This window comes from Pan troglodytes, chromosome 1 (assembly GCF_028858775.2).
Source record: "Pan troglodytes isolate AG18354 chromosome 1, NHGRI_mPanTro3-v2.0_pri, whole genome shotgun sequence".
NCBI classification, from domain to species: domain Eukaryota; kingdom Metazoa; phylum Chordata; class Mammalia; order Primates; family Hominidae; genus Pan; species Pan troglodytes.
Window position 1 is genome coordinate 215,677,216 of NC_072398.2, and position 12,356 is coordinate 215,689,571.

General features: G+C 49.2%; 2 protein-coding genes across 8 annotated transcripts in view; one reads left to right on the plus strand and one right to left on the minus strand.

Moving 5' to 3' along the window:
• Positions 1-2,283, minus strand: part of DNAJC16 (DnaJ heat shock protein family (Hsp40) member C16) — a 45,007-nt gene extending 42,724 nt beyond the window's left edge. The window contains exon 1 of one of the 4 annotated variants that reach the window (XR_001718142.4): positions 2,039-2,157. The gene's annotated coding sequence lies outside the window, so the exon portion shown is untranslated. Of the gene's footprint in view, positions 1-1,969 lie in introns of all 4 variants that reach the window. The other 3 variants (XM_009448837.5, XM_063785723.1, XM_009448848.5) reach the window with 3 other exon arrangements.
• A 2,361-nt stretch (positions 2,284-4,644) lies between these two features.
• CASP9 (caspase 9) overlaps positions 4,645-12,356 on the plus strand; it is a 32,146-nt gene continuing 24,434 nt past the window's right edge. Inside the window, exons 1-2 of one of the 4 annotated variants that reach the window (XM_009448829.4) lie at positions 4,645-4,990; positions 10,681-10,966. In XM_009448829.4, coding sequence (XP_009447104.2) covers positions 4,859-4,990; positions 10,681-10,966 — 418 coding nt within the window. In that variant the 5' untranslated portion in view covers positions 4,645-4,858. The remainder of the gene's footprint in view (positions 4,991-10,680; positions 10,967-12,356) is intronic. The other 3 variants (XM_009448825.4, XM_009448820.4, XM_513049.8) reach the window with 3 other exon arrangements.

Sequence of the window (12,356 nt, forward strand, 5' to 3'; positions counted from 1 at the left end):
TGAAAAACAAAACCAACAAAAGGTATTTTGCAGGAAAAGTGTCAAGCTGTTGAACTATATCTTAAAATAAAAATCTCGCTACTACTTTTGAATATCACAAATGAGAACTATTACAGATGAAAAGATGAGTAATAAGAATAGCAACTCTCCAGAATACTTGGACTAGAAAAGCTTTAGAAATGAATGAAAATGAATGGGATGCAGAAATAATACATAAATGAGAGAAAACCTAAATAGGATAATCAGGAAGACTACCTTTCAAATACATGATTTCATTTATTCTGATAAGAATAAATAAAATAAATGGTTTAAGAATACTTCATTGAGTACATGTTAAACAAACTCATGAAACTGTAAGATTTACCATGTACAAAACTACAAAATGAGATAGTTGTGGCATTCTTGGGCATTAAATAAGTACAAACATGGACGTGAAACACTCTCAAAAAACTGTGTAGTTAAGACGCAGTATGCCTCAATTCTATTCTTTCTCACCACACCCATTCAAACAAGAAAATGAGAAGCTGCTCTTTAATCATTAGTAATATGGTGTTTTTTTTTTTGAGACGGAGTTTCACTCGTTGCCCAGGCTGGAGTGCAATGATGGGATCTCAGCTCACTGCAACCTCCGCCTCCCAGGTTCAAGCAAGTCTCCTGTCTCAACCTCCCCAGTAGCTGGGATTACAGGCATGCGCCACCCCGCCTAGCTAATTTTTTGTATTTTTAGTAGAGACAGGGTTTCACCATGTTGGCCAGGCTGGTTTTGAACTCCTGACCTCAGGTGATCCACCCGCCTCGGCCTCCCAAAGTGTTGGGATTACAGGCGTGAGCCATCGCGCCGGCCAATATGGTCATTATTAATGGAAACCTCAGATGAGAAAAACCGGCAAGAAAAAATTTAGTTTTACATGTGAAGAAGAATTAACGGCAAAGACCAAATAGCAGGCGTGGTCTTTAAAAGTTTCAAGCTCCATCTCTGGTGAGTACAGTGACTTAATTCATTGTGAATTTTGGAAATAATCCTGGCTGGTTAATGAACAGGGTAGTGCTGGAACTGTAGATATTTATACTCCACAATTATGATTGCTGTTATACCCTACAATGTTTTTTTTTCAAGGAACACATTTATCTTGATTTCTCACAAGTTAATACAGTCTTAAGGTTCAAGTGTCTACTGTGACACCTTACTGAAGAAGGGCAAAGCTATAACAGTGGTGGACTTCCGTAAGTGCAAGTGTAATGCCGCCTGGGAGTCCTCACAAAATTGACTAATCTGATGACCAACGTTTAAAATTGCATACGTGCTGAATAAAATCCTAAAACAAACCAGTTTCTTCTTTGTTAAGGCAACCTATTATATCCTAGAAAACACGTGAAGGCAATGTAGCTACTGGTTAAGCATATGGGTTGAAGACTGGGATCTATTCTCCACTACTTTATTACCTTGGGCAAATTATTTAAACTTACTAAGCATCAGCGTCCTTATTCATAAAATGGGAATGAATACTACCACCTTGAAGGATCATCATGTGGGGACTAAATGCATGTAAAGGGTTTACTGAGCCCAGAGTCAACAGTCAACAAATGGTCGTTAGTGCTATTATTTCTACCATGCAGTACGATCGCTGCCTTATTTAACCATGTCAGTTCCTTCCAGTTAGAGGGCCGAAGTGGCGGTGGTCTGGGAAGTTCTTTAGCTGACATGCGAGATAGACGGCGCCGACCTCGGAGCAGCAAACACCTGCCCAACAGGTAGGCTGCCAGCTCTCTGGGCAGCATATCCAGGACCAGGAAGAGGCTCCCAGAGACAAGCTCCAGGTCTAAGCCCCGCCTCGCGCTCCCGCCGGAGGTCGCAACCCTGCAGGAGACAGCCCCCTCCCCCGCCGCCCTCCGAGAGCCCAGGGCCCGGCCCTGCTGGCTCCCGGCTCCCCCCGGGGCCAGCAGTGACTGGAAACGAGAAGGAACTGACGGGAAATCCCCGAGTCGGCCTGGCCCCGCCGCGTCCGCGGTTCCGCGCGTCACGCCGGGAAGGAGTTACCGGGAAAGTACACCGGCCCAACCGGCTGCAGCTCCGTGCTCCAGTTAGTTCGCCGGGCCGGGAGCTTCCCGTCCACACCAGCGCTCGCCTGGGCCTGGGGAGGGGAAAGAGGAGGGGACAAGCCCGAGGGGAGTCACGTGACGCTTAAAGGTCTATCGCACTGAAGGCGAGGACCGAACAGGTCGAGGGCGTCTACTGGGCGAATCTATTTTGACCCTTGCCACTCGCCGTCTAGGCGTGGACCTGGGGTGGTTGCTATAGAAACGAGGCGCGCTCTTTGGTTGCAGCCAAAAGGCTGATCGTGACCAAAGAGGCCAAAACGTGCCTCCTAGCGAGGCGAAGTCGCTATGCATGATGGGATACCAGAAGGACCTCCTCGATCCAGGAAGGTGTTTCCGCTCCTACCGGGAGATGGCCCTCGTCTAGCAACAGTTGCTAGGATGGGGACGCACTCTCTGGTCCCTATTCTCTTTAACTCTATTCATAGAACCTTAGAGCGTCAGATTGGAAGTGACCTTAGGGATTCTTTAACTCTCCAACTCCTGCAATATTGATAGGGAGACCGAGGTCCAGAGAGGGGCAGAGATTTGCCCAAGGCCTAGAATCCAGCATTCCTTTTATTTTTGTTTACTTATTTTTTTTTTTGAGAGAATCCAGGACTTTTAATCCCTTTTACCGAAAACCGAGCTCCACCCAAGAATGTACCAGTCTCTGCCTTAAGCACGGGGAAAGGGCGGTGGGGGTGGGGAGAGGGATAAGGCACAGGTAAGTGAAGGAAACTTTCTCTGAGCCAATGAGATAGATCCCTTGCGGATATAAAGAGCTTTCATATCTCCCTGTCTTGTTTTTATTTTTTTCTCTTTGCATTTATCACTAACATAGTATGTCTTATTTATTGATATAGTTTATCACCTGATCCTTCCCCTGGAATGTAAACTCTAAAAGCAGGGATTTTGTTTTGTTCACCTTCATGTTCTCAGTGTTTGACTACAGGCTCAATAAATATTCGTAGAAGTGAACGAATGGGGCTGAGGTTTTGGTGCTCAAGAGATTATATTCTAAGGTGGACTCTTGGATTCTTAAGAGTGTGGCTTACAGAGTCAGGTTCGGGTTTCAATCCTGCCTGCCTCGGCCACTTAGTACCCACGTGACCTTAAACATTCGTTTCCCTGAACCCTAGGGTCTACATCTGTAAAACCGGCGGGGGGTGGGAATACTTTCCTGGCAGGATTGTAGTTAAGGATAAGTGAAATAAGCATGAAAAGTGGCTAGCACGATGCCTGGGACTTAGCAAATGCTCAGTAAACAGAAACGATTATTTTTGAAATGTGAAAATGAACCGTTCAAAACGATGGGAGTTTAGAGGACTAGATTTCTGCCGTTTTTTTTTTTTTTTTTCTGTGTGGGAGGTGTTAGGGTGGGAGGGAGGGAAGAGGGAATGGAAGACTGTGTAAGGTGGGCTTGGTTGGATCAGACACTCGAGTTTGGAACAGTCAACTGCGATCTGGGCACAAGGGCAGTGAGGGGAGCTTATGGTTTTACTTGGGATGGAGGAGGGGGCTAAGGGGAAGCCATGCCCCGGAGGAGGTTGAATGGGCGGGACAGATCACGGCTCCACTCATGGTTTCCCTCTTGCTGGAAGTGTGACGACTCCCTCCGGATCTCTGTAAAAGCGGGGCTATAGTGAATTCTGGCGAAGGGCCCGCGGTGGACCGGGAACTGGTGCCAGAATTGCAAAGGGGCACCTGCGCCCGGAGTAGGGAGGTGATGCGGGGGCGGGGCTAGGCCCTGGGGGCTGGGCTAGGCCCTGGGGGCTGGGCTGGGCCCTGGGGGCGGGGCGAGTCGCGGAGGTGCCGCCTTGGGGCGGGGCGGTGACAGAAGGATGGATCCTGGGGGTGAGGATTGACTTTGGGGGCAGGGCGAGAGTGCGAGCTGGAGTCTGAGGCTGAGCGGTGACGCAAGGACGACTCTGAGGGTGGAGCGAGGGGAGGGGATTGGCTCTTGGAGGCGGGGCGGTGGCACGAGGCTAGCCCTTGGGGGCGGGGCGGTGGCGCAAGATTGACCTTGGGGGCGGGGTGGGGGCGTGGGTTGAATCCTGGGGGCGGGGCGGTGGCGCGGAATGGATTCTGGGGTCGGCGCGAGGCGCTGAGATGCGTCCTGAGGTTGGGGCGATGACGCAAGAGCGAATCCTGGGGGCGGGGCGAGACCTTCTAGATGCGTCCCGGGGAGTGGGCGGTGACGCGGTGGCAGGTTCTGGGGACAGGCGGTGACCCCAGAATTGACCCTGGGACAGGGCGAGGCGCGGAGGCGTCCTGAAGGCGAGGCGGTGACGCAAGAGCGAATCCTTGGGGCGGGGCGAGGCGTTGGAGATGCGTCCTGCGGGCGGGACGGTAACGCGGGGGCGGGGCGGTGACGTGAGGTCAGTGGGGGGATACGGGGCGGGTTCTGTGGCGGGGACGCAGTGGTGGACTCTGGAGCGGGGCGGTGACGCGGGGCGGGTTCTGGGGCGGGGCGGTGACGCGGGGCGGGTTCTGGGGCGGGGCGGTGATGGGAGGCTTGGCCCTGGGGGCGGGGCGAGGCGCAGAGGTGCGTCCTGAGGGCGGGGCGGTGACGCAAGAGCGACTCCTGGGGGCGGGGCGAGGCCTTGGAGATGCGTCCGGAGGCGGTGGGGAGTGAAGACTGACCCGGGGCCGTGACGCGGGGGCAGGCCCTGGGGCGGGGGCGGGTCCTGGGGACTGGGGCGGGTCCTGGGGACTGGGGCGGGCGGCCGAGGCCCGGAAGCGGACTGAGGCGGCCTGGAGTCTTAGTTGGCTACTCGCCATGGACGAAGCGGATCGGCGGCTCCTGCGGCGGTGCCGGCTGCGGCTGGTGGAAGAGCTGCAGGTGGACCAGCTCTGGGACGCCCTGCTGAGCCGCGAGCTGTTCAGGCCCCATATGATCGAGGACATCCAGGTGCGCCCCCCGCCCCCGGCCCCCTGTCCCCGCGCTGCACGGCCGGGTCCCCACGCCCCTCGAGGAGGCGTTGTGCGGGAGCCTAGCTTTCCCTGTGGCTTCAAACCCCTCAGCGGAGCCAAAGAATCCCAAACACCTCTTAGTCGGGTGTTCGCTAAAGCGATTCCATGCCATAGTCAGCGTACATTGTTAGTGCTTGTGTTTCTTGTGTAAAGGAAAAATGTGAGACACATCTTGAAAACTTTGAATAAGAAACAATTCATGAATTGGAGAACATCAGACTGAAAGAGGTTTAGTGTTGCAATGACAAAACGTCAGAGGCAATTATTTATTGGGAAAATGTGGAAGCAAAATAAAGAAATTATTTGATTGGTTTGCAGTTACAAAATTGCCTTTTTTTTTAAGGTCTGTTAATTGACTGCTTATGCTTGCTTATGATTGGCTGGTCTTAAGTTTTATTTCTCTCTAACATAAGCATTTATCAGATATGACCCAAGTTAAATTTTGCTTATGTTTGCAGTTTAAGCAAGATTTAGGTCACTTAGGATACCTGATTGGTTTTGTCTGCTCAGGAATTCTTCATGGTTGGTCTCCATTTTAATTTACGTTAATACTTGCGAGGAAGGAGGCGTGTGCGTTTTTACTTTTCTAGCATAGAGGTTTCAGGAACCCACTTTGGCATCAGGCTGCCTGGCAGCGTGTTCTTGGGCCAGTCACTTACCCTCTTTGAGCCACAGTTTCTGGGCTGTGAAATGGGAATAAGAATAATACTGTCATAAGGACTAAATGAAATAACGGATGTGAAACTGTAGTGCCAGGCACAGAGCGGGGGCTCAGCGTGCCCTGCCCTCTTTGGCCAGCCCCTTCTGTGTTCAGTTTATGTTTTGTTAAGAGGTTTTGGAAATGAGGGGACCTGATGCAGAATGGAGAATAATAAAGTCAAACATTTGAGGTTTTGTTTAAAAGCACTTTCCCATCTTTGTCTCATTTGACCCTCATCACAGGCCTGTGAGGATGCAGGAGATATTTCCTACCATGAGGTGCAGTAGGTGTGAGTGGCTGGCTGGATATCCCTGGCCAGTGCCCTGGCCCAGGGAAAGAGTCTTTAAATAATTGAGTATCATATGAGTAATTATTCATTAATAATAAAATAAGTTTTGTGACTTCTGTGTGGCCCCTACTGGGGAACAGTAATGGTTTGAGGCCACAGTCCTTGCCTTCAGGAATGTTCACGGGGATCACAAGCTCAAATGCCCATGGAGGACCAATGGATGGGCGTCATAGTGGATAGCCTTTGCACTGCCCTCCGTCTCCAGCTGAGTATGGCCATATCAACAAATGGCCCAGTATTGCCACATCTTACACTTACTTTGAGGCAGGGTCTCACTCTTGCCCAGCCTGGAGTGCAGGGATGAGATCATGGCTCACTGCGACCTTGACCTCCTGGGCTTAAGTGGTCTTCCTGCCTCAGCCTTTAGAGCAGCTGGGACTTTAGGCACATGCCACCATGCCTGGCTAATTAAAAAAATTTTTTTTTTTGTACAGATAGGAGTCTTGCTATGTTGCCTAGATGAGTCTCAGACTGTTGGCCTCAAGTGATTCTCCTGCCTCAGTGTTGGGATTACAGGTGTGAGCCACTGTACCCGGCCCAGCTTTCACATCTTAAAAAAGAAGCTGAAAATCTTGATTCCTCTGTCAAATTCCCTGGCTTAAAATGTTAGCAACAAATTCAGAAATTTTTTAAGAACCTTGTGGGAACCACAGGTTGCCATTTTGCCATTCAGTATGGCTGAAAAACAGGCAGGTTTTGGAACCAGTTGGATCTGGGCTCTCATCCTGGCCTTGTTACATATTAGCAAGTTGTAAAAAACCACAACCAATGAACCAAACAAACAGAAAAACCCTATGACTCAGTTTCCCTGAAATTTTTTACCCTAAAAAGTTGGGAAATTCTAATTTAACTCTATAAAGTTATTGAGGGAGAAAAAGATGAAACAATGCATTTAATACAGTGTTGACCTCCTGGAGTGTTCAGCAAATGTGGAGAGAAACCTAAACACCACCATCTATTTGCATGTAGCCAACTGTTCTGCTAGTGAGACTTACCTTCTCAGTGGCACTACAGGTCTGTGCTGTTCCCAATAGTAGCCATTAGCCACATGTCGTTAAAGGTAAATTTGAAGTAATTAAAATTAAATAAAACTAAAAATTGGTAGGGTCAAGCCTTACAGGGCCTGTGGGTTTTTCTCCTCGTGTGCGGAGATGAGAGATCGTAGAAATAAAGACACAGGAGAAAGAGATAGAAAAAAAGACAGCTGGGCCCGGGGGACCACTACCACCTAGACGCGGAGACAGGGTAGTGGCCCCGAATGCCTGGCTGCGCTTTTATTGGATATAAGGCAAGGGGACAGGGTAAGGAGGGTGAATCTTCTAAGTGATTGATAAGGTGAAGCAAGTCACGTGATCATAGGACAGGGGGCCCTTCCCTTTTAGGTAGCCGAAGCAGAGAGAGAAGGCAGCATACGTCAGCATTTTCTTCTTTTCACTTATAAGAAAGATCAAAGACTTTAAGACTTTCACTATTTCTTCTACCCTATCTATGAACTTCAAACAGGAACCAGGAGTACGGGAGGAACATGAAAGTGGGCAAGGAGCGTGACCATGGAAGCACAGCACCACAGGGAGGGGTTTAGGTCTCCGGATGACTGCGGGCAGGCATGGATAATATCCAGCCTCCCACAAGAAGCTGGTGGAGCAGAGTGCTCCCTGACGCCTCCAAGGAAAGGAGACTCCCTTTCTTTTTTTTTTTTTTTTGAGGTTGTGTCCCACTTTGTCGCCCAGGCTGGAGTGCAATGGTACGATCTCAGCTCACTGCAACCTCCGCCTTCCGGGTTCAAGCTATTTTCCTTTTTTTTTTTTTTTTTTTTGAGACGGAGTCTCGCTCTGTCGCCCAGGCTGGAGTGCAGTGCCACAATCTCGGCTCACTGCAAGCTCCGCCTCCTGGGTTCATGCCATTCTCCTCCCTCAGCCTCCCGAGTAGCTGGGACTACAGGCACCCGCCACCACGCCCGGCTAATTTTTTGTATTTTTAGTAGAGATGGGGTTTCACCGTGTTAGCCAGGATGGTCTCAATCTCCTGACCTCGTGATCTGCCCACCTTGGCCTCCCAAAGTGCTGGGATTACAGGCTTGGGCCACCGCGCCCAGCCAGGGTTCAAGCTGTTGTGCCTCAGCCTCCTGAGTAGCTGGAATTACAGGTGTGCACTACCACGCTCAGCGAATTTTTTTGTATTTTTAGTAGAGACGGGTTTCACCGTGTTGGTCAGGCTGGTCTTGAACTCCTAACCTTGTGATCTGCCTGCCTTGGCCTCCCAAAGTGCTGGGATTACAGGCGTGAGCCACCGCGCCTGGCAGGAGACTCCCCTTCGCGGTCTGCTAAGTAATGGGTGTGTCCCCAGACACTGGCATTACCGCTTGACCAAGGAGCCCTCAAGCGGCCCTTATGTGGGCCTGACAGAGGGCTCACCTCTTGCCTTCTAGGTCACTTCTCACAATGTCCCTTCAGCACCTGACCCTATACCCGCCGGTTATTCCTAAGTTATATTAGCAATGCAACAAAGAGTAATATTAAAAGCTAATGATTAATAATGTTTATAATAATGATTGATAATTGTCCATGATCATCTCTATACCTAATTTGTATTATGACTATTCTTATTCTAACTATTTTCTTTATTATACTGAAACAGTTTGTGGCTTCAGTCTCTTGCCTCGGCACCTGGGTAATCTTTCGCCCACAAAAATTCAGTTCCTCAGTTGTACTACCCAAGTGCTTAATGGTCACGTGATATATGGTTACCAAATAGGACAATACAGACCAAGAATATTTCCATCATCACGGAAGGTTCTCATAGACAGTGCTGCTGTAGGATAGTTGAGGACACGGTGCCATCTTATCGCTGTGGATCCTGAGAACCTGTCCAGTGCTGGGTATCTGAGGACAGGTGGCAGATAACCAGACTCTTCCTTCTTAGTGACTGACCCCACCATCCTGACACCTCTCAATTTTTTTTTTGAGACAGGGTCTTGCTCTGTCGCCCAGGCTGAAGTGCAGTGGTGCTATCACAGCTCACTGCAGCCTTATCTCCTGGGCTCGAGCCATCCTCCTGGGAGCCTCAGCCTCCTGAGTAGCTGGGACTACAGGTGCGTGACACCATACCTGGCTTTTTTTTGTTATTTTTTGTAGAGACAGGGTCTCACTGTGTTGCCCAGGCTAGTCTCGAACTGGGCTCAAGCTATCCTCCCACTTCAGCCTCCTAAAGTGCTGGAATTGCAAGCATGAGCCACTGTGCCTGGCCTGCCTGTCAACCTTGACCCTTGCTCTGTCTTCACAGTCCCCCCAGTCAGTGCCCATGTCCTATGGACCCTCCCTCTTTGTATCTCTGCTTTGTCCTTTCACTTCTCTGTATTCTAGCTGCACCATCTTTGCTGCCTCCTGATCTGGCTATGGCTCACTCCTTTCCATTTTTCACTCTGACCCCTGGATGACTTTTTGAAAGGCCATATCTGTCTCTGTCACTCCATTCTTAAAACTCTTTGGTGGCCGGGCATGGTAGCTCACGCCTGTAATCCTAGCACTTTGAGAGGCTGAGGTTGGTGGATCGCTTGAGGTCAGGAGTTTGAGACCAGCCTGGCCAACATGGTGAAACCCTGTCTTGACCAAAAAATACAAACATTAGCCAGGCATGGTGGTGGGTGCCTGTAGTCCCAGCTACCTGGGAGGCTGATGTGGGAGAATCACTTGTACCCAAAAGGTGGAGGTTGCAGTGAGCTGAGATGGTGCCACTGCATTCCAGCCTGGGTGACAGAGCAAGACTCCTCAAAAAACAAACAAAAAAACAACCGATGGCTGTCCACGATGGCTCATGCCTATAATCCCAGCACTTTGGGAGGCCAAGGCTGGAGGATCACTTGAGGTCAGTTCAAGACCAGCCTGGGCAACATGGTGAAACCCTGTTTCTACTAAAAATAAAAAAAAAATTAGCCAGGCATGGTGGTGCGTGCCTGTAACCCCAACTACTCCGGAGGCTGAGGCAGGGTAATCGCTTGAACCTTGGAGTTGGAGGTTGCAGTGAGCTGAGATTGCACCAGTACACTCTAGCCTGGGTGACAGAGTGAGACTCCGTCTCAAGAAAACAAAAACAAAAACAAAAACAAAACCAAAAAACTCTTTGGTGGCACCTGACAGGTCTTAGGATGAATTTCTTGGCCTGGCCACACAAAGGCCTTGTCCCTTGCCACTATCTACCTCCCACCTCATAAGACTCTGAATTCGCTATTCACTTCCTGATATCCTCAGCCCCATGTGCTTCCCTCTGGGCACTTGTCTCTTGTTGTGTCATTGCTGATTTGTCTGATTGCATTCCCCATTAGAAATTTGCTCCTTAAGGACTGAGACTGTCCATGGCAGCATTTTCAGCACTTAGCATAGTGCTGGGCATCTTTTGCCCTGCAAAATAATGAACAGATCAGCAAAGGCTGGTAAATGGCACACACTCAGTGCACCTGCAGCTCCATTGCTGCCCACGTGCCTGATTGTTTAGACTTACAGTAGCTGGGAAATGGGGAGACAAGGTGAGAGCCATATAAAAGTACATGGATAATTAGTATCCTGCCTTTCTTTCCAAACAGCGGGCAGGCTCTGGATCTCGGCGGGATCAGGCCAGGCAGCTGATCATAGATCTGGAGACTCGAGGGAGTCAGGCTCTTCCTTTGTTCATCTCCTGCTTAGAGGACACAGGCCAGGACATGCTGGCTTCGTTTCTGCGAACTAACAGGCAAGCAGCAAAGTTGTCGAAGCCAACCCTAGAAAACCTTACCCCAGTGGTGCTCAGACCAGAGATTCGCAAACCAGAGGTTCTCAGACCGGAAACACCCAGACCAGTGGACATTGGTTCTGGAGGATTCGGTGATGTCGGTAAGTAGCAAGAGAGTGATTGGTGGGTGGGCATGACACGTAGTCATTTGGGACTCACTATGAGTACAGCTGGGTGGGCTGAGATTCAGAATTTAATTTTAGCATTGTCTTTCTGAATGTTCATAGGGATGGCAAAATTCTGGGAGGTTTTCAGGAGGTTGAATCTTGGCAGCCCCTCCTCTGAAAAGCATGTGTTGAGGTCTGTTTTGGATGTCCCAGGTTTTTTGTTTTTGTTTTTGTTTTTTTTCCTGCCTTTGAGATAGCAGGCCCCAGGTTTTGATCAATGTTTCCAGAGCCATCTATTGTTTTGGATTTGCCTTTCAGTCTGGGTGGGTAGCCTGGACTACCTCATGTCTGGGGGCAGGAGAAAGGCCTCAGTTGTATCTGCCCCATACAAACAGACATCTGCAAAGTATTTACCCTTACCTTCTTCCTTTATAGCAACCTTGCAAGGCAGGTATCATTAGACCCATCCTTGTTGATGGAGAAACTGACTGAAGCTCACGGAAATTAAACACTTTGCCAAAGGTCACACGGCTACATCCAATAAAATGCATAAATCCCAAGAGTAAGCTGGGTGATTTTTACCTATGCATACCCACAGGTAACTAATACCCATATCATCAAGATGAAAACATTCCGGGGTCCTGTAAGACCGTTGACTCTCTTTCCATTTCTTCCCACTTCCCCTTTCCCAAGGTAATCACCGTTCTCATCTCTATCGCCAGAGATCCCTTTTGCTTGTCCTTGAACTTCAATATAAATCCTATATAGTCTTATATACTCTTGAGCCTGGCTTCTTTCATTCATCATTATATCTTTGAAATTCATTCATATTGTTGTGCATATCAGTAGTTCATTCTTTTTAATTTCTACATGGCATTCTGAATAATCCACAGTTTATTTAACCATTTTCCTACTGATGGACATGTGGGTTGTTTTCAGTTGGGGCTTTGTTCCCATGGCAGCGTGTGGAGCTCTAGCACTTCCTGTTTCATGGGTGCCTGGTGGACCATTGCATGGTATCAAAGTTAATAATCATAATAGTAATGGTGAACATTATTGAGTAATTGCTATTTGCCAGGCACCGTTCGGAGTGCTTACATAAATGATCTAATTTAATCTCTCCATCTCTCTTGTAAGGCAGGTGCTTTGCTGTTAGACAAAGTGAGCCACAGATTGGGAGATGACTTGTGCCAAATCACACAGCTAGTGAGGAGTGGAGACAGGGCTGCAGCCCGGGCTTACCTGTTCTGTCTGCTCTGCAGGGTAGCCCCATGTGTGCTTTGTGGGACACACCTCATTGATCCGACTCATGCTGGTGGACATTGTGTTATTTCTGCAGTGAGCCTTGCATGTGCGTCTAGTTCTGACTGCAGGATATTTCTAG